The following is a 22,996-nucleotide window of genomic DNA, read 5'->3' as shown; positions in this document are numbered from 1 at the left end:
ACATTATAGGTGTTATGCTTGGCAAATGCCATAAAAAATGAAACTACTGATTAGTCAATGTTAGCCCAAAAGTCACAAGTAGAGTGACAAATAGGAGATACGCATTATTAAATGATTGTTGAAATTATGAGCAAAATAGAGAAATGCTGTGCATGTGCGCGGGAGTGGTGCTGCGTTTCGACAATCGCGTACATCGACGATGACATCCGAGAGGTGTTTCTGCTGGCGGAACAAGACGTTGGTGGCACCTGCGAGGAATCCGCGGACCGACACGTCCGAGAGGAGATGATGCTGCTGGAGAGCCATGTAGGGCAGCAGCAGATAGCCCTGGAGCACCACAGCACGAGTAATGACATGTACTTAGCACTCCATTTGACACTTTTAAGATTATGACGCTTGTTTACCCAGGGAAGCCTCACCTAATCTCTAGTCTCTTTTTCAGGAGGCTCTTCGCAGTAGGGGGTGATGGTTGCTATCTATATTTCAATCATCTGGTTTTATACATTAATCCTCTATATTTTAATCACTGTTTTATGCTATATGCTGGCTAAACTATTAAATATGATATAATACACGAGTCACAATTCTTGTTTACAAATACATACAAATAAAAGCTGCCATTAAAAAATAATTGGGTAAATTCCACCTTTTAAAATAAAAGGCACTAAAAATCTGTATCTCATTTTAGAAGCATGACATGATTTAATGCATGATAAAACAGCAGATCCATAATGATCATTAATTTCAGCTCAACGTATTAAAATACACTTAAACTTTGATCAAACATGATGCAGTTCCATGGCGTTTTCATTCTTAACCTTAATTTGAACGAACGACAGACTCACGGCATGCACAGTGAATACTCTTGAGCCATTAGTATATGTACAATAACATTTAGAAAACCCACATTTCAACACTCCGTTAAATTGTTTCTGTATGGAGTTACCTTGGTGAAGATGGGCAACGGCATACCATGTAGGTCCTCCTCCAACCCAGATACAATTCCCGGCACGTGAACGTCACGCTTGGCCGTTTGATCATCCTGCTTGCCAACTTGCGCATGAACCGGGCCTAACGGCGCTACGGGAAGAGCGGACGTCGCCCTCGCTGCGCTCTCTTCATCCTGTGCCGGTGACAAGATGAGAGATCCCACGCCATGCTCCACAGAGTAGTCCTGCTCCTGTGCCTTTGTGGCAAGTGGTCCCAGGTCTTCGCCTTCCAGTCCAGGGTCGAGAGTCTCCCAGTCGCTCTCGGAGGAAGCCGGCGACGGGCGGGTCTTGCGCGAGCGGTACGGGCTGAGCCGGTCCTGGGAGCGCTGTGCCGACTCTTCCTCTGGCCTGAGCAGCACGACTGCCGTGGGCGTTCGGCCGAGGCTCGTGTCACTGTCCGGAGTTGGGCTGTTCTCGTCCAGCTGCCCGTTGGTGTCCTCCGACTGGGAACGAGACTCGCCAGGCTCGGGGATGTCCGATGCGGACACAGACACAAATTCATCCGTGCTGATGTCTGTTACGTCGCGTTCCGAGGACACACTGTTGTGTGGCTTGTACCATGACGATTCCAGTAGGCCATACTCTATCATGCCTAAGAGGGAAACAAACACCAACATTTTACTTAGCAGGTGAACCACAGGCAGGATCGTACACAATAGATTAGCAGAGGACATTTATGTGTTGCACTCAATTTAAATAGGAGTTGGTCCACTTGACATTTTTAAATACAATTTAATAACCACACTGAAGATAAATCAACAAACTATGCCAGCTTTGGTAATAACAAAGCCAAAATACTTGTATATTATTGGTTCTTTCGGTAAAGTCACGTAGAAGGAAAATAATAAAATAATAAAAATAAAACAATCAAAATGATCACGATGTTGACTGCAACACAAGCAATCATCATGAGGTGTGAAAACTACAACAAGAAAAAAAAGTGTTCTTGTTGTGGTTTTCACACCTGATGATGATTGCTTGTGTTGCAGTCGAAACGTCGTGATAATTTTTATTGTTGTATTTTTATTATTTCCCTTCTACGTGATTTTACCGAAAGAACCAAGAATATGAATCCCTGCAGTCACGAAAGCTTTAAATCAAAATTCAAAATACTTTTCTCAAACAAAAGAAAACCCCAGCCAAGCCTTTTTCATTCATATTTGGGTTGCTGGTGCATACGTCACCTGGAAAGAGAGACAGCAGAGCAATCATTGGAGAGACTAGCTTGTGAACTGGGGAGCCTACAAACATGACCTGTGAAAAAGAACATACGAATGTTAAGGCCATAAGGATGCAATCATTGTTATAAAAACAACACAAAATTATTGGATGATAAGTCACAGTCATACCAAAAAATCTCATCGTTGTACTACTTGCATACCTGCATAATAAAATATGCAATAGCTTTACACGTTAGTAATGAGTAATACTGCAACAAAACATGCTTGACAATTATAAAAATATCACTGACATCACCTAACTAAGCTTAGTGTCTCAATTGTGAAGCAGTATTTATTAAGCATTTACAGTATGTTTCTCAATCCCAAAAGAACCATGATGTATATTGTAAGATTACCTTCTTTTCCAGAAGCAGAAGCTTGAATAAAATGAGAACCTGCAAAAACAGTTGCTTTAATAACACGCAATAATATTTAATACAAAATCCGAGTGCGAAAATATGGAATACAGCTTCAACCATTTATCCATCAACATTCGTAACTTTTCAGAGCAAACAGCACGTAATTAGTAGAAACAGTCCTCTATTTGGGCAATAATAGAATTGTCATATAAAAAAAATAACCCAGTATAAAGTGTATATATACTGGAGTGGTGTTGTAATGGTTAGATGACCTCACTATGATTCTGGCGATCTCAGTGATACACTGCCACAAGTGACATCAATGGCAAACGATATATCTGAACCGGTCTGTGCACTGACCAGCGTGGAGAAGTATGGTCAAACAACCCCCAAGACTGACACGGCATGGGGAGTCCATCTAGCAGTGCATTAACAAAGGGCTGAGATTATACTGGTAGGAATTTCCTGGTTACACCAGCCCACATGGGATTATTGTGTCAGTCCGTCGTGCAGGGAGGGGCTGGGTGGGGAGGGTGGGGAGGGTGGGGCTGGGTGGGGAGGGGAGGGTGGGGAGGGGCTGGGTGGGGAGGGTGGGGAGGGGCTGGGTTGGGAGGGTGGGGAGGGCTGGGAGGGGTGGGGCTGGGTGGGGAGGGGCTGGTCACCCCGTGGTGCCCTTATAAAACTCAACGTTTAACCTACTCACGCCGGCTTGTGCCCGCCCTCAGTCATATTTGTGGAATACACCACGCCGCCGTTGACCCTGGCCATTGACCGAGCAACCCAACGTTCCTACCAGCTCCCTCCGCAGGAATGTGTTTATTTTATAAATGATTGTACTGTACCATGTATAGCACTCCAAAGTAAAGTTAAAGCATCTCTTTGTTCAAGCTAACATTGGAAAACATTCCTCTCTCGTGCAGACCCTTAGATGGCAGCGAAAGTCCTATGTTCCCAAAGTAAGGGCTAGTCTCTTCCGATATAACCACTGCTGACTTCCCAAAATACAGTACTGATCTTATCAGCCTCATTAGGGATGATGGGCTGAATGAACCCCTGATCAGAAACCTTCTAAGTGTGTCTTCAGTGCTGCTGTTGTTTTAAATAGTCATATATGTATATTGCATGGACATTGGTGATGGCATTTTTCAGCAAAATAAACAACATGCTGTAAGGGGCTTTGTTGTTTGATGATCAAGTAGCAGAATTAATCCAAGTGCTCTGCAACAATGACTGTTTTAAGCCCCGAGCCAGAGCAATAAGTAAGTAATAACACCAGCTCATTCAAAGTGAAACATTACTTTGAGGGTCTGTTTTTATGGTCCCAGTTTGGTCAGCAGACGTGTTCATCAGTTGATTTAGTTTGCTCAGCATTGAGATTTCAAATGAAGCCACAAATGTAGTGAAATTATTGTGTGGCAAGAGGCAGCTCTCATTAAAAAGGATAATGAAAAAGCAAATCAGCTGCGCAACTGAAAGCCGCATCTTTGTCCAAGTCCAAGGTTGTTTCCATTCAGGATATGTAATAACGAACGACCTGGCAATTTTTTTTTATTTTAATGCCTGAAGAAACATTAATAGAAAATATAAATGTGCAAAAACTATAGACACTTTGCAAGAGTAGTAAACACGAGCTGTATATATGAATGTGATTCAGGTATTTCCCATTTAACAAAGGAACAATATGTGTATATATATTTCTTAAAATGACAAAAATCCTTATAGTTAGTATTTTATCATATTTTAATGGTTAAGGCTATTATGTGGTTCTTACTTTTCAAAAGAAGAGAGATATTCAGAACTGCAAGATTTAGATATTTAAACTTTTTCCCTTATATTTGACAAATGTTAAATAAACTAAAACATAGAGAGATTACTGTACGAGGGAAAAATTGGTCGAATGATAAGCATATCTATCTGGACTTAATAGCATGTAAACAAACATTCACGATTTTCATCCCATGTCCAATGGTCTAGAATGCTTAAGGACTAAAACAAAGGATTGGGCTAAAACCCATGCCTGTCCATGAATATTTTAGGAAATGGCTTCTACACACATTCCGTACAACACACTGACATGCACGCATGAACACACACACACACAGTAAAACATTTCAAACAAAATGTTGTATTACTTAAAATAACATTCTATGGAAAACTATATTTACGTGTCCATTAATATCGTTTAAAACACCTACAAATATTCTGAAGGTGATAGAATGAACTGTAAAAGACAGTGCGCATCGCCTGCGATCATCTACAGTTGCCATTCTCAAACACTGTTCTCAGGTGAAGCCTCTCGTGACATCGGAGGCCATCACTTGAGATCTCGGGCAACGACTGAAAGCTACCTTTGACAAGGTGTTTGTAAATTATGATTTATTTGTTGTTGACATTTTGGCTTTGGCAAAATGGCATTTGTACACTTAGGAAAGCCCCCCAACAATAAGTGTCCTCAGACTACATCCTTTGTGTACATGAAAGAGCATCTCACGTCAGCCTGAATTCATTATTTAACTCAAGAGGTTATTTGTGCTGCACCTCTGTTTAAAACATCTGAAACCACTGCACAAAATCATATTATAACATTGATGTAACAATAATTCTTATTCCAATTTACATATTTTAACTTAGACAAACTGTCACCACAAAAAGAAAACTGTTGTAGTTATAGAAACCTGCAATTATCAATTAATGTATCACCACTGTATGTTAAATTATCTCACTATCCATGACAATACTGTAGCTCAGTCCATCCCCTTTCATTCAGACATATTTACACAAGCATAGACTAATAATTCCAAGGCTTACATAAAGATCAACAGAAGCAATCAATATCCCTTACTTCCACAAATAAGCACTCCCTTAAGGCTAACTTTATTAAGCCAGAGAATTTTACCACTTTAAATTACTCATTTTCATATGGATAATTTCAAGGCCTATTGGGACAAAACCCTGAAGGTGTTAATATGCAGGTGGAAGCCAATCACAAAGTAGATATATGCATAGGCCTTATTTTTTATGTGGAAATGGATCAAGTAGTAACTAGCAAATTTGCTTTATTTGAAAAGTAACATTACTGTACCTGTGAATGTTATGGGGTAGGTGCACTATAAACACTGATGTTTTCAACATTCCCAAAAGGAATACATTTAATAGTCTAGAGCAGGGGTCGGCAACCTGCGGCTCCGGAGCCGCATGCGGCTCTTTTGAACCTTGACCGCGGCTCCGGGGCGGATGCTAGCGAGGGGAGGAGGCGCACTGTGACACCTGCTCTGGCGTTGCCGCTGCTGACAGGTCGCCGCTCCGCTCCACACTGCCCGCCCGGTGACAGGCAATAACGTTGCCGTTGCTTTGTCACATGTTTGGAAGAAGTAAAAACCTTCCTGGGCAGCAAAGAGCTCACCTTTGCTGAGCTGGAACAGCCAGAGTGGCTGGAAAAATTACATTTTATGGTAGACATGACAGCACATCTAAACACGCTAAATACAACCCTTCAGGGGAAAGGAGGCACAGCCCTGCACATGCTGGAGGAGGTTTTGGCATTCGAGCGCAAGTTGACAGTGTTTGTCAAAGATTTACAGAGAGGTACACTGTCTCACTTTCCCTCTTTGAGAGAGTTCAAACAAAGTCATGATACGATAAATTTGGAATATTTCAAGTCTGCAATCACCACAATGCAAAGTTCGTTTGGGAAAAGATTCTGTGAGTTCAGAGAGGAAAAAACGACATTATCCTTCCCTGTCACTCCCCTGGCGATCGATCCATCCCTATTGAATATGACTGCATTTGAAGGTGTAAGTCAACCTGATCTTGAGATGGAACTGGCCGATATAGCCGACAAAGATATATGGGTGTCCAAGTTCAAATGCTTGACCGCTACTCTTGAGGATGTTGCCCGTCAGAAGGCCATTCTGGCTCAGAATCATAAATGGAGTGATATTGAAAACCTTCCCAAACAGGACAAACTTGTATTCGAAACATGGAATGCCACCCCCAACACTTATATAAACATGAAAAAGTATGCATTTGGAGTCCTGTCGATCTTCGGCTCCACATATGTATGTGAGCAGGTCTTCTCCAACATGAACTATATTAAAAACAAACATCGATCACGCCTCACAGATGACAGCTTGCAAGCCTGTGTGAAAATGAAGGTGACGTCTTACAGCCCTGATGTGCAGACACTGTGCACTGAGGTTCAGGAGCAAAAATCCCATTAACCAGGTAATTTAGCTATTAATTTGCAAAAATATATTTTACATTGTTAAGTGAAAAAGTCATTTTTTATTCAGATTGACAGCTGACTGCACGATCCTGTATATAGCAATAAGGTAAGAAACAACATATGCAGTGTTATATTTGTTTTAAATGTTGCAATGGTTTTGCGGCTCCCAGTTTATTTTTTCCTTCGGAAACGGGTCCAAGTGGCTCTTTATGTCTTAAAGGTTGCAGACCCCTGGTCTAGAGAGTCTGTTGTCCTTTCCTCGCACGTCCGATTAACAGGGTTGGTTACGTATGGTGTGAAAGAAGTTCAACGTACATACAATCAATACCACTAAATTAATCATGTAAGATCACACCACAAACTGCAGAATGGATACGTTTGTGGCAACATATATTAAGAAAAACTATGCCATAACATAGCTTCCTCAATGAGCAGTATTGACAAAAACATTTTCGCCTCAACTGTTATCACACACAATGCACTCTCTCACCATTTGCAATGCCCCATGCTCCAGTTTATATCATGTTTCAGAGTCTATTGATTTCAGCAACATTGTATTTCTTTGATTAAATTGTTACAAAAAATAAAGAGGCTTGTTTCCTGTTCTAAACATAACGTTCAGCCGTATTCCTTTAATAATTCCAACATATTAAAAAAGACAAACATGCCCATTGGTCGAATCATTAAAAAAAAACTATTAAATATTTCAGAACATTTAATTATATTTGTTATGCTACTTAACCTTGAGTGCTGCAATTTAAACAGCGCAGTTGCTCCAATATCTGTTAAGAACTTATATACAGAGACCAAATACTGTAGCCCAACCGCAATCCATAACAAACATGGATAATATTTAATGTGGAATATTTTGTGGATAATTCCGCCAATGCATCCTACCATAAAACTGATGTTTTTCCTGTGCCCTTCCTAACACTTATCTACATTAAGACACAATTCATAACGTAAAACTACACCATTACGTGAAAATGTAAATCAGCGGTCGAGCAATTTATCCCATTATACATTGAAACCAGTGTACAATGGGGCAAAAAGCTCAGGACAAATAAATAAGTATTTAAGCACTGTATGTCAGCTGACAGCTTGGCAGGCAGCTGCCAGGGCAGATCCGTGCAATGCATGAACCTTCCCGGAGCAGCCTCCTACAAAAGCAGGATTTCCCGTTTTTCACTGACAACTACACCATTGCCACCATTACCGAACAATCAGCACAATCTCCCGTGGTACGTGTGCCAGATGCTACCCATGAAATCTGAATAGGGATATCAATTTACGTGTATTATACATCGAGTTCTTCGTGGGGCTCGCGCGTTTATAATAATATAGGCCCCGTTGAACACATGGCTTCTTTCAGTAAAGCAAATGTTTCTGTAAAAATGACAATGCCTAAAAAGTGTTTACTCTTTTGGTAACATGACCTCGTGTCTTATGAAAGCGAATATGCATTCTAGTAAGGACACTAGCCAATAATACTAGCTAATTTATTGTTCCAATTAAAACACATTATTTGTTGATACTCATTTGCAGTGGTACCACAACCACACAGCAAATACACTGAACATATGAATACATTACTTTTCCTTAGAATAATATATAATGAGCAACATTTCAGGCAAAGGTCCTCCTTGGCCTCTTTCGTCACAGCACATCGAGGCCTCTATCCGCAAGTTTAAGCACTTCCCCTTGCATTTTCCAAACACGTGCCTCTGCACTGCTGAAGAGGTTAACGCCACAAATACTTTTACTATGCGCTCTAACATACAGCAAACCTTTGAATGCCAGGACAACATTAATACTTACGATACAAACGCTCAATAAGATTGCAATCATTACATATTCTGAGGCAAAAAGGTACGAGCAAAAGCATAAACTTATTGGGGCAATAGTTGAGGGCAATGAGATAGGTCCACATTTTACATTCAGGATCCAGGTGGACCCACAATCACCACTTATTCCACCCAAAAGGCTCACTGCTAGGAGACTATTGAATGTATAGTCACTCCTCCTCCAACATTCAGGCCTATGCTTCATAATCAATGTGGGCCTTGCTTGCCACGTAACATAAGCTCTGTTGGAGGACGTGTACAAATGTCACCACCATGTATGATCCCGACGATGACAAAGCTGTACAGCTTCGCCGCTGCGAGTTGCACACCGTGCCTTTTCAAACAACAGCTGTTAAACAAAGGGCAGCGACAGCGAGATGTAAGAGAAAGGCAACACCGTATCGGTGCTGCTTTACCTTGTGCTTGAAACGCAACACCAGATCACGTGCAGACAGACCTACACAGGGGATAGCAGGGACAACCTTTTGTCAACTTAAATTACCAATTAAAGAGCAGAACAGCAACAGAACACCACAAGCACATTATCAATGGATGCCTAGATTACATTTGTTTCCAGTATTGATACTTATTTATTTCGTTATGTATGTACACTACAGTATATATGCACTAAAACAGGCTAAGCCATGTGGTTATGAGATATGTCATATTTAAAGGAGCTTAAGGATTGGAGTACTGTACGCACCTATTAATTTGGTTGTTATGGTAAAACACAGCTGCTATAATCAATATAGTGTATACCCATAAACTATATAAGCTAAGCAGGTGAGTGACAATGTATGAATTCCGTAAGATAACTTATTAATCCTTCAGAGGCCTGTAATAAGGGTAAACAAAGCGCCAGACTAAGTAAAAGCTTTGACTCACCGAGGAACGCTTGGGAGCCTTCCAATAGGCTTCCCTTGAGGGAGCTGTTCACATGGTCGTACAACTCCTACAGCATAAAACAATACAGCTTTGTAAAACCAAAATGTAGAGTGCAGCAGTGCGGTGTTACGTACAATGCTGTGAGCACTGTAGATCATTTCTATCAGGGTCTCACGTTTTCAGCAAAACATTATAGAACTAGTAACATATTACAGTACAGGTTAAATACTTTATTATCGTCTTCATCATTAAAATTATATAAAAATGTTAAAGTTTTTTTTATTACATGTTGCTTTTATACGATTGTCAGTTAAAATAATTTATCCATAATAAAGGTTTTGGGTTAGATTGCCTAAATATAAATGTGTAGTTAAATCCGCCACTACCCGACGGCCAATTCGTAAGGTTTGTCACGAAAAAAACACATGCTAATTATTTACACCCAAAGTATACATTAAGACTATTCAACATTTGTTACAGATTGCGTAGCTTGTGGAAATTCCCAGTATTAGTGAGATAATTAATTCTATGCATACATGAAAAACATGACAATGTAACGATGCAAAGTTTACCATACATTTTTTATACAGTAAAAGTAGATCCGCTCGCAAATGTGGGTTTCAGAATGTTGTTTACTTATATAGGAACAATAAAACTGAGGTGATGTAGCCACAGCAATCACCTACCTTGAGGATTGAAATCTGAGAAAAATCCTTCTCTTCGAAGTAGGCATGCGTAATGAGCTGCAGCTTTGCTTGCAGCAGACCAAACAGTGGCTGAACGACATAAAAACAAGCATAGTGAGATATTGACGAGTGAGTCCACAGCTAGGCCTCGGCAAGGTAAGGTAAAAGGTAAAAACAACGAGCCTACCTTTACCCTACCTTTTACCTTACCACAATACAATCACTCTACCCTTACCTTTAACCCTTTAGCAAGGTAAGGTAAAAGGTCAAAAGCAACGAGCCTACCTTTACCCTACCTTTTACCCTTACCCCATACAAATTACCCGATTACAGGGTAATTACTGGGGTACTACACATGAAAAAGGTTTATAACAGGTAAATGCAAGGTAGAGCGCTTTATTCATATAGAATACTCTTGATGATTCAAATTTTAAATGGAGGCCACGGACTGCGCCACGGAGCTTTTAGCGAGCGGTAAATAAGGTACCGTATTTACCGGGTAATATTTCGATTTAAAGCTTTCGTGACTGCAGGGATTCATATTCTTGGTTCTTTCGGTAAAGTCATGTAGAAGGGAAATAATAAAACATTATAATAATACCTACCGGGTAATTCTTCCGCGCTACCTTTACCCTACCCTTTACCTTACCCCTTGGCATGTCGACACCTTTACCCTTTACCTTTACCCTTTTACCCGGTAAAAATGGTAAACTATCTTACCTTGCAGAGGCCTATGCACAGCTGGTGCTGTAGGTCAACGTGGGCATTAAGCTAAACATGCGTACTGTTATCACCTTTAGCTAACGTTCAACTGAGGTTTTTATCTCAATTGTAATCATAATTTTGCTGACATAGAACTACCAGATTGTAGTTAGACACTTGCTCATTGAATACACATCCACTAGCCATCTGCTTAAAATGCATCCTGCTGCATAGAAATTATCACGACCACTGTTTAAATTGTCCATGTAATTCATATGAAACATCAACCCATATTAACATCAAGTTTTAAAACCCGAAATTGTCAATTTCCTTTTCAAGGCACGATTATGTTAATACAATCTTGGGAATTAATATTATTACTATGGGTTTGAAAAAAACACAAAATTAACAGTTTAATATGTAGGCTTTCGCGACCAATATAATTCATAATACAGTGTTTTTTTGGTTAGATCGCGTAAATATATGTGTTGTTAAACCCGCCACCACGCTACACAGCCAATTAGTAAGGTTTGTCACGTAAACAGAACATGCCAATTCGTTACTAGTACAGCACACTGGTGTGTTGGAGAGCCAAGCCACAACATTTACAATCTGAGTATTCAGATAAAAGAAAACTAGCTTTACTACCCGGCTTCACCCGGGACTTGGATTGACCACGCCCGGCCGCCTTTGTCTCCCCAGTGGCGATGTTCACACACCACACAGCACATGATTTTCTCAGATACCTACATTTGATTATCTTAAAGCCATCTCAATCAGTATGATCTTTCTCACTCATTTGCATGCTTTATTCTTTTCAAATGTTCCTACTTATGATACCATAGGAAACCTCTTGTCTATCAAGATAAATATGTAACATGTCATTATACTTCTCTGAATTATTTCACCAAGTGGAGAATGGTTAGAAATGTAGAGCCATTTTGTGATGCTGTACATGGTTCAAGTATTTCCCTTTGAGAAGACAATACCATAATTAGTGTCCCAAAAAAGCACCTACATAATTTGTATCTGTCCTGTTAAGGCATTATACAGATGTCTGCTCGGTATTTAAATTAACGTAACAAACGACAGTAATTGCTATGAACATTATAAATGCACCACTGTTAATAATAACTTAGACAAAGGTGTGAAAATCTTAAAGATTCTTGCTGCTTTATTTTTATAACAATTTTGTCAATTCTTAAGAGTCCTCTCAAGTTTGACCACAAACTATTCACAAACTATTATAATAGTGTGCATACATTTTAGACACACACCGAAAGAAGTATTGAATCTATTGCTTTTGCATGAGCAGGCATGTATCAACCAAAAAAGTAAAATCAATCACCCTAGTGTTACCATACAGCAAACCAACTCCTGCTGCGTGTTGTTATTTTCACAATGTAAAATAATGTTACCCAAAACCAAAGGAATACAAAAATACAACTCTTTCATACTCTAAAAGAATGCACATGCAAATAAACCAAATGGAGTTTTGTTGAAAAAAATATATGACCTTCTATAGGCTGACATTTCATGGAAAGAGCAAATTAGTAGCTGGAAAGCACTCATCTTCCAGGAGAGTTTCTCGCACACCTCTCTCCTACACTGCATCAAAATTGCCACTTACCGTGTTGCTGAGCACACAGACACTCTTCTGCACCGTCTCCCTGGTCACATCTGCTTCACGGACTTTCAGTGTCTGTGTAAGTGAACAAATTGTTACTTAGAAATGTATTACGCAAGACTGCATATAGATTGCTTCTCTATTCCGAAAGCTACCCAAACAATTCAATGATGGAAATGTCATACTTTGATTAAATTGCAACATTTCTATTTTTGGATTTTAAAATATGATGTTTGCATTTGCACTCTTCAAAACCTCCAGATGAAAACTTTCAGAAGCTAAGGTTCAATGCACCTTTTGCCTCCTAATTGTGAGACCCACATTTTTTGGCAGACCAAAAATGTTAAATGTTCGAATTTCTCTAGTTATAAGCATAGAATCAACTATATTTCTGTCAAATGTCAGCCTTCATTCACGTGATTTTGATTTCAATTAGTCACTCAATTCAGGATATATATTGGATGAAACATGATATTATTTAAACGGACATACTATTCAAAGAACAAAACACACTGGCAGCAATGCTTGAGTATATTTATATATATAATAGCAAGTAAAAAATTATACTACTTCAACAGTTTAATGCACAATAAGCCAACTTAAATTTACAAGACTAGAATTTCAGTGGCCTATGGCACCCTTGTTCTAGCTCCTGCGGAAGGGCTTCTCGATACTTTGGTGCTCACCCGTCGTCCCCACCGATGTCCTCTTCTTCCCCCTCACCCCCCATGTGCAGATACTACTAACTATTGTATGTAGGGTATGTAGGCATATATGCTTACAAAATACACTTTCTATAACTTTTTGATTCGGTGCTTCTGAAAGGCTCTCGTAATTTAGTTGACGTACAAACGGACAAATGGAGTACTGGGCTGTTATAAAAGATGAAGCACACAATGAGAAATGGTGTTACAATAAATACGATGCGTGTGTAGAGTATCTGCAAAAGTAATCTTCTGTATTGGATGCTATATCAATCATTTTGGCTTGTACGATCCCAACAAGTCTGATACGTTGCACTTAATGTGGTGAGCAATATGGTTTCTTAACAATAAACAAAATTTATGTTCACTGTATTTAAGGCTGCTAAAACACACTACCATAGATTGGATGAGAAATGAATTCCAATTTTATATATTCTGGACTTGCAATGGTATTTTTCTAAAGCTTGTTTTTGCAAATTAGAAGTGAGGCATTTAGCTGCCAGCACTGATGAATGTTGTACTGAAGCATATGCCTTATGTACAAAATTTAAGTATGCTATTTGGTGCCAGATCATATAACGTGCACAAGATGTTTTTCAGCAAATCTCATTTCTACTAACCTTTGCTTCAATCTGCCTGTAGCAGGAAACGCCATACACCGTTCCTTTCTCTCCGTCACGGGCAGGAAGAAGGAAAAACACCGTGTCTGTGGAAAATATCACCATACCCTAAGTGTGTATTTACGTGACTTTAAATGTTATAGTTTAGGTTCCAGGGCTGCAGCCTTCTCATCAGAAACACCTGTTATCCTCGTATCGATGTACGAGGCTGTTATTTACAGGTAAAATTGGCACTGAAAGTAATGTTTGCTTACTGTCGGCTGAGAAAGATTTACGCTTCCTTAAATGATCCTCAATGGGTTTAACATAACGATAGCCAGGTTCATCCAGTAGATTTCATTTATATGTTGATCGTTTTCAGTGTCATTTTTGCAGGTTATATATTTGCCCACTTGAAGGGGAACACTTAAACTCCACTTCACCCCTTTTGGTTCCACACTATTGAGAAAAAATTATTTCCATTCATGAAAAGCCATTACACTAATACATGTTTTCTAATGGCCCCACTTGACCAGCACTTCAGAAAACCTGGGCTGCCTCTGATGCTGCAACGTAGAGAACACATTATTTCCATTCATTAAAACACATGACATTTATAAATTAAAACCCCACACATTCAATAAATAATTAACCACATTCATTACAAATAGCATGCAGGCAACGATACAAAATGAAAATGTGTTTCGACTGTTACCGTGGCACTATATAAACAGGGATCTGCCGTGATGTAATTGGAGAGCACAATGGGATTTGCAATCTAACAGGTCGGCGGTTCAATTCCATCTTTTGGCACAAGTTTCTTAAAATCCCCCCATGACTGTCCACCGAGCAGTAAAAATGGGTACACCACAGAGGGTCAATCAGCAGGTTTGTGTGTGGTGGGGTAAAGTGTGGGTACTCCCACCTCTAGCAACACATCTTGTCAGTGTGGAAGAACACAGCCCCTAGTGCTCCTTCAGCTAGCAGTCACATGAGCAATCAATGGCAGGGCTGCACTGTTACCTTTTACAATACAGATAAGGCTCTAACAAATGTATTTTTAGTTCAATTGACAGTGTAAACTCTCCAATGGACACCCATTTAATTTAATTATGCATTCAATCATTTGAAAATGTCGTGTGCAAGACAACGCTGTTAAATCAGTGCTGCATGATGCAGTCACAGCCTCATTAGGGGTTAATAAATGTTGCACATGTTAAAGGCACGGTAGTAGAGACACAGTGTGGCCCTCACCCTCCTGGAAGTTGTGAGCTCCATCTGGTAGCGCAAGGAAGGGCAGGTACTTCCACTCCTCGGGTAGGCTGTGGCTGTCATGTCCCTCTTTCTCCAGCAAAGGCGGATACGAGAACTCCACCTGCACCAGCAGAGAGAATTATGCAGCACCGTCTCAACACCGTCTTGGAAATGCGTGTCTGACACGGGCCAAAAAGCAATATTTAACTATGGCCAATGCCGCTGATGCAACCACACCATGTTATCACTTTCTTCCATCACCCAGATCATATATCTGTTGCAAAGCCGACACCTGTGCTCAAAAGGTACGCTATTAGAGTGAATTTCCACCATTTGGCTTTGGTTGTGGCACTCTCGTCATCCATCCCAATGTCTGTCTCAGAAAACACCCTTTAACAATTCTGCAACCTCTTCTATTTACATTGGTCCATATTGCTTGTACAGATAAAGAGTACCAAGCGGAATTCAACACAAGTGATAACATTTGGCATTTGATGTTGAATAATACAAAGTATAATAGTGTGGGTGTTTTAAATCTGCGATTTAAGAATGTATATTGTGACACTAGGCCTCGGCAAGGTAAGTTAATTTACCCTTTTTACCGGGTAAAAGGGTAAAGGGTAAAGGTGTCAACATGCCAAGGGGTAAGGTAAAGGGTAGGGTAAAGGTAGCTCGGAAGAATTACCGGGTAGGGTAAAGGTAGCGCAAAGTATTACCCGGTAAATACGGTAACTTGTTTACCGCTAAAAACTCCGTGGCGCAGTCCTTGGCTTCCATTTAATACGTAATATTTTTAAAAACTTTTCTTTAAACACGCTTTTATGAAATGTACTAGTAATGGCAGACAGAACTCCACGACTCCAGGAAGTGGCCCCGAAGCTTGCCATAACGTAAGGGACCGTGGCCAATTACAGGCAACGTCAGTTGACCGTGGACAATTAGACCCAAGCCGAAACATAACATATAAAAAATAATGTTTAAAAATATATATATTATTTTTTATGATAGAATATAGTATTGTCATCAGTATGACATAAGTATACAAAGGTTGCAGTCGATACCACATTGGGAAGTGGGTTAAAATTGAGTTACAAGATTTGAGGATACAACAACAAGCGTGTAAAATTGGAATGATCGAGAGTATTCTATATGGATAAAGTGCTCTACCTAGCATTTACCGTTATAAACCTTTTTCATGTGTAGTACCCCAGTAATTACCCTGTAATCGGGTAATTTGTATGGGGTAAGCGTAAAAGGTAGGGTAAAGGTAGGCTCGTTGTTTTTACCTTTTACCTTACCTTGCCGGGGCCTATGTGACACGATCAGATTGCTTGGCGTAAAATACTGAAAATATATCATCAGAGACCGCTTCCTCAAAATACGAAGACTACTCCCGAGTTCCATAAAAGCCCACTTGTACAGCCAATGTAAGGTTACAATAAACAATTTTTTTTAACAATTACATAAAACCCAACTAAAAAAAAGAGAATCCTATAGTGGTGTAGAATGGAGGTAATAACTAAAATCTTTACTGTTTCCAGTGAAGTGACAGTTATCGAAAACGTGTCAATGGTGCAGAATGTACGAGTTACTTTTGCGTTACTTATTTTATGTAAATCTTTTCCCATGAAATTAATCTTGCAAACTTCTGAGAGTGCGTGTAAGATCGTAACCATAACTGTCCAACACAACTATATTATTTTAAAATCACATTTTCTTTTCACTTCAGGTGCACATTGATGCAAAATTTTATTCCACTGCAAAATTGCACACTGCCAAGCCAGTCCACTGCAGGGAAACTCAGATATCTTGAACACATTTCAAGTTTAAAATGTTAGAATCCTCGATGCAAGTCCAGGACTAATTTTTTATACACTACCAGGCTTATGAAAATAATAATTATTTCCAGTTTTTCCTTTTCCACGCAAAATGTCATCGTTACACATGGCAGCATTTCATATAAACGCGAGCATGTTTGCAGTATAAACAATAACATTTCATTCTATGCATTTATTTAAAAAGAAGCCACCGAAACAAAATATGGATTTCAAAACAATTTATCTATACACGCATGTGTCCTACAAAAATAAACCGATTATGTTATTCAAAGTAATGCAATGTCTACATAAAAAACTTAAATACTGCACTACAATGTATCGACCTTTGTCAGTATCGAATTGTTTCCTTTCAAATTATACAATTAAAAAGGAAACAATGGGTTCAATATATGAAACATCTAATTGATAAAAAGAGATGTGTGCAAATCTTCCATGAGCACAGATGAGGGATTGTGCGGGCTCTGCATATATTTAGCCATTTTTTTATTCAGCATGTGAAAACATGGTAAACTATGCATGTTTCCTGCAGATATATCTAATGGTGTAATTGTTCCGATAAGCACACATACTATGGTAGACTCCTTATAGACCATCCTTTTTAATCAAGATATTTTACCCGAACATTTCGTTTGCAAGGGTTGTACAAGTGCGTACATGTATGCTGAACTTCTTGCGCACCGTATAAAGCCAACCGTGCTAATCAGAGGTGCGGAAGGACAACATTGGGTCCTTAGTGTGGAAAATTTGTATTTATGGGTGTAATGACATAAAATGTCACTTTATAAAGGGCAGGGCCAGTATTCCGGAGTTAAAATAAGGAGAACCACTAACTTTAATGACTTATTCAGCGCATTTATTCTCCAGCAGGTCACATTCCACTACTTTGCAATAGTAATTCAGCCCCTCTATGCATTTTGCGGGGTCATTATATGTCACCTGGACCAATATATGACCATTCCAGATTCTCATAAAATACATTAACTGGAGAAACTTACTTATATGATTTTGACCAACATTCCAGGTGCCTGCAACATATTTTTCTGGGATGACCCTTCAAAAATTTGATCTTTGACCTTGAAATTACAACTCATTACCCAAGTATTGTATTTGAAATAACAATTTAAGTGTATTATATGCAAGTTAGATGCTTGACAAAAAGTATGTTTTACCTATCATTTCAGAAATGTATTCAGAATTTAGCTATTCATCTCAGATACTAAACAGCAACAATTAGAAAGGAACTTTTTTTGCATGTCCACGATTTTCAAAGCATAAAACCTACAACCGAAATGCTAGTTTTTCTACAGTGGGCTATTTAGAATGGGGAGCTAAAAGGATGGTGCCCTACACTACAAATTTTCCAAACTAAATGTGTTCAATAATGTACAAGATACAATTGAAAAAAAATATCTTCATGAGCTTACTTGGTGACAAAAAATGAAAAAAGACCACATTTTTCCCTTGAGCATCTTTAATATGGTATTAATTTCACACGCGTTACACACAATGGCGGAGCCAGGATTTTCAGGTAGGGGGGCAACCCCTCCAGCAATGAAAAATGATAGGAGTTGGTAGTAAGTAAAGACTTGTCCCTTGCTTTTTATTCGACGCGTGTGCGGCGATGGCACAACCATCGATCGAGGGTCTAATTCAAACCGCGTTGTGTGATCGGCATCGCGCTCGCTGAAGGTGTTTGCCTTCAGGGAAGTCATGTCCTGTATATGCAACTGCGCACAATTCTGTGAGTCACTTATAACTGCTTTGCCGTTACTTATTGCCAATTATGGACTCAGACAATTGTCCTGGCACGTAATAATATGCTACACAGTGGCAGTGGGGGTCGCAAAATGCCGATTTATCACTAATAAATCCCTAATTTCGATCGGATTATTGGGGGGGAGGGCACGTGCCATCCCACACAATCTCTTCCGAGTTAAAACATATGTAAAATTAGGCAATTTTCACACCCTAACATTACACCAAGGCTGCTAATTGAAAGGCACACTTATGTTGAAAATTAATGAGCGATTACCTTGTCAATTGTGAAAGGTTTTCTTACCCAATTTATGAGCATAATAAATGGACCTTTAATAACTCATAATTAATTAGTTGACAGCAATATACTGTATTTCCTATTCATCATCCTGCAATAACTCAAGTGTTATACTCCTCACTGCTTCTAATCTCTAACAATCGCTTTGAAAAGTGAGAAACGTGAAAGGTTTTCACTCTTTCATGTGCTAATTGTAAGAGGAAGACTTTGTCAAATCCATGTTTTTATTGGCTACATATAACAGTTTAAATTAACAAAACCTTAGTAAAATAGGTCTAAAGTGGACTTTGGAAAGGTAAAAAATAGGCATGGCATCTACAATACGCTGAGACGAGTTAATAGGAACATTTTTCCACATTGCAAATGGTTTTAACACTGAATAGTGTACTGGACACGCAACCTCCAGGGAAAAAACAATGTTTCAGGCCAAACAAGTCCAGTACCTGAGCACAAATTTTGGTCACACTTCCTTTAATTAAAACTGCAATCAATTGCTTGATTTACTCAATTGTTAAACATATGCAATATATATGGCTGTTCGTATTTATTTTTCAAGACCAGCCTTGTATGTGAACGTAACGTAATACAATTATTGCCCTTCGAAGGACAAACTGCAGCAGAATTCATGTACAGAAGACTAATCCGCTCGAGCAGGTTGTCATGTGTAGACAATTTAAATAGCCTGCTGCTTCTTTGTTGGAGTGCTCAATTGCGCATAATCAACAGACATAATTGGGTCGCCTCACATTAACTCCAATGGCCTCACCTGACACCGAGAATCCTGACTTGTAAGTACTCTCCAAATGAATTCCCACAAAAGCTCAGGGTTAAAGGTGTTGGCAAAAATTCTAAACATACACCATGTCCTCCTGGCAACATACTCTGGGTAGGAGGGCTAATGATTGGCCACAAAAATCAATATCAGGCTATTAGAACTTGATTCCCTAGAGACGTATGCTTACTATTGGCAACAAACCACTCTACAGAATGGGTCCTAAGGCATACATTTATGCAGACTGAGCAATCCAGTTAGATTTACCTGAGTCAAAACATATATTTAAGTGGACAAACAAGGTAAATATTTAATTTTATGTTTACACGTCTCATACTGAGATTAAATATGAGTACCTCATAATAAAATATGGCCTTGGACTTGACCTCAGTTAAACCCAAGCCAGAAACCACGTACCTTGAATTTACAAAATATTGATCCATATGTTTGCCTAAATACATTGCTGCTTCAAAGGTATCTGGAAGCACCTGCTTTATGTACAAAACATCACCAAACTTACTTTCACACAATTAGATGTACTCACATATGCAGTACAGCATGTGCTTGCTGTATATTTACAAAAGTACTGAAATAATCCCCATTCATGGTCTTTAGGATGACCACAATGCACTTGTTCACCGTCTTGACACATCACAGCCTGATACCCCACCTGCCACTTTTATCCATCCATTGAAATGGTGACATGGCCAAGCGGTGGTTGTTGTTGAAATTCAGTGCAAAAATCGGCAGTCAGCATTGGTTATTACTGCGGGTGTATTAACAATAAAATACGCACAGTCTGCTTCACAGTAGAAGTGAAAAGGGTCCCCCTTGTCTTTTGAAATACGGAGGGGCCATAGTGTGCTGGCAGGAGTCGTAGCATAAATTTGCCAAATTCCAAAACTTACTTGCAAATGACTAGATTCTGATTAAATATAGCAACTTGGCCATATATTGTCAAACTACCGCAGACTTGGCTTTGCACTATGAGAATGACAAATACCAAATGTATTAAATATTACATTTAGCACTTGCAGAACAGTACAGTAGACTGAAGGTAATTATTTAAGTGTGAAGCAACCTGGGCTGAGAGTGTATTATACATGACATTTGTGATTCTATGACCCTAGGTAAATGTAATGGTAACACGTGGTTTGAGGTCTTAATTTATCTGTAAAGGCACATTTTAATCGTGAATGTACCATTATGCATGTACTGTCAAATATTGGTACGAAACATCAAGGTCGATGGAGCAAATAATTATAGCACCAACATGTTCAGACTCAAACTTGCAGGCAAACTGAGGAAATAAAATGGTTATGTTCACATTGTGTTTCTGTAAACTTACCATCTGCTACCTTTTCTTTCCTCTCACAGTAAATAAAACCGACATTACAAGGGCTAGCGTTTTTACACAGCCAGCAATTTAAAATCCATGCGACAAAAGCAACATTCCACACTAGCACATTATAAATATTTAAAAAAATCTCATGCTGTTTTTGATTCAATGCCATTCATAACGAATGCTCAAGTGGAGAAAAAACCCAGAATGTGTTAGTTGCGTTCCAAACAGTGTTAACATCTGGACTTGTTGACCTCAGAATCATTACACTCTGAAATAGGCATGAAATATAGTTAAACAATCATGAGTTGTCAGGATAGGACATGTAAGGTGAGCAGAGTGGGATATAATGGTCACCACCTCCCCATGGGACGACACACACACAGCTCGTCAGCCCCATTTCTTGTACAACCCTAACAGGAATAATCTGCAAACGTTTCACCATGAGATCAACTTAAAGTGCGGAAGGAAAATGGATTGTGGCATCCCAACATCAGATGAGTGATGGAATTGATGGAGAGGCCTTCCTTCCTCTGGCAGTGGGTGGATCATGGCTAATGTTGACACTGATGATCTTTTAATCGAATGGGCAATTCAAAACTGCGTACATTTTCTATCCTGTATTACAAGTTACAGGAATTGTATCAACCAATACAATTACATGATGGGCCACAGAGTAAGAGAAACTGTTGATGTGGGATAGTCACGTGGGTTGCCAAACTGGTTCCTCAAGTTCACAATGGACACAAACGCAACACCACCTTGCGTCAAGGATTCTCAAGAGATAGATTATTATCGGACGAGCTTTACACGTGGCAATTAAGTTGCAAGTGAGATAAACAATGCTTGTAAAAAGGGTGCAGATAGAGACCGGTGAGTGGGAGAACACAGTTGTTACAATGAGACGTTGTTTGGTCCAAGGGGCAGCGGAGTCAATAGATACCCGACTGAGGCAGGGTTCTTGAAAGGATCATTTTATTGAGACTGTAACTAAATAATGCTGGTTTGGGTATAATTGGGGTTAAAGGAACAGGGAACAAGGGAGTCTGGACAAGAGGTTAGCCGGGCGAGCAGGCCATGAAGAGACTTGCACGAAAGTAAATAATCCTGAAGAGAAGTCGTTTCTAAAGGAGATTAAGTAAGCAGAGGACAGGGAAGAGTGGACTGGGGAATGGAGTGGCCAGAGTGGGATTCCGTTTTGACCGATACAAGTACCCGAGGCATTAGAAAGGGGCCAATGGAAGGTGGATGCAGAGAGCATGATAAAGGACGATGTCGGGATATTGGATGGATATGCGGGAGCCTCGATGGAGTGGACGGAAAAGATGATGCGAAAGATAATGGGAGAGGGTGATAGAAGGGATGAATTAGTTAAAGGTGGCGATATCACAGAGGTTGTTGAGTGGGTGAAATGCGATGAAGGGATTCGGTGAAGGAACGGGGTTAATGATGGAGGTGGTAATGACACAAGTAAAACAGGTAATTGATCACGAGAGAGAAATGGTTGTGGGTAATGAGGTTATAAGAAAGGAAGTCCATTAAGGGTAATCGACAATAAGCATAATTTTGGATAGTGGCACCAGTTTCTGGCCATTCTAATGGTGGATGTTGGTCTAACATGCTTATGAGTGAATATGATGACGGGTGATCATGTGAATGGCTGACTGGTTAAATTGGTTATGTGTTGAATGGGTAACAAACAAGCAGTGATGAGGGAAAGCCTCACCTCGCAGGTGTTTTGGTGGTGATCAATTGCGATGTGGTGGATTGTATAGATACGTTCTGCAGAATGGGTGACGGGAGGTAAAGCCTCGTGGACAATGAAGCCAATGAAGGTGCTCACCTGGTCCGCCTTAAGGTGGATGGTCACTTTTCACAGGGTGATCATTTAAAACGT

The 22,996-nt window shown here is 39.6% G+C and overlaps 1 protein-coding gene across 2 annotated transcripts in view; it reads right to left on the bottom strand.

The window, feature by feature from the left end:
- The window catches only part of LOC144728920 (late secretory pathway protein AVL9 homolog), a 32,307-nt gene that overhangs the window by 8,532 nt on the left and 779 nt on the right, over positions 1 to 22,996 (bottom strand). For both annotated transcript variants that reach the window (XM_078608680.1, XM_078608672.1), the window contains exons 2-11: positions 15,095 to 15,215; positions 13,862 to 13,947; positions 12,541 to 12,612; positions 10,209 to 10,298; positions 9,523 to 9,589; positions 9,054 to 9,094; positions 2,566 to 2,604; positions 2,174 to 2,243; positions 947 to 1,581; positions 193 to 327 (exon numbers count right to left, since the gene is read on the bottom strand). In XM_078608680.1, coding sequence (XP_078464806.1) covers positions 193 to 327; positions 947 to 1,581; positions 2,174 to 2,243; positions 2,566 to 2,604; positions 9,054 to 9,094; positions 9,523 to 9,589; positions 10,209 to 10,298; positions 12,541 to 12,612; positions 13,862 to 13,947; positions 15,095 to 15,215 — 1,356 coding nt within the window. The remainder of the gene's footprint in view (positions 1 to 192; positions 328 to 946; positions 1,582 to 2,173; positions 2,244 to 2,565; positions 2,605 to 9,053; positions 9,095 to 9,522; positions 9,590 to 10,208; positions 10,299 to 12,540; positions 12,613 to 13,861; positions 13,948 to 15,094; positions 15,216 to 22,996) is intronic.

This window comes from Lampetra planeri, chromosome 2 (genome assembly GCF_965212315.1).
Source record: "Lampetra planeri chromosome 2, kcLamPlan1.2.h2, whole genome shotgun sequence".
Classification (NCBI taxonomy): Eukaryota; Metazoa; Chordata; class Hyperoartia; order Petromyzontiformes; family Petromyzontidae; genus Lampetra; species Lampetra planeri.
The sequence above is the reverse complement of the archived record's forward strand: the minus strand, read 5'-3'. Positions and strand labels throughout refer to the sequence as shown.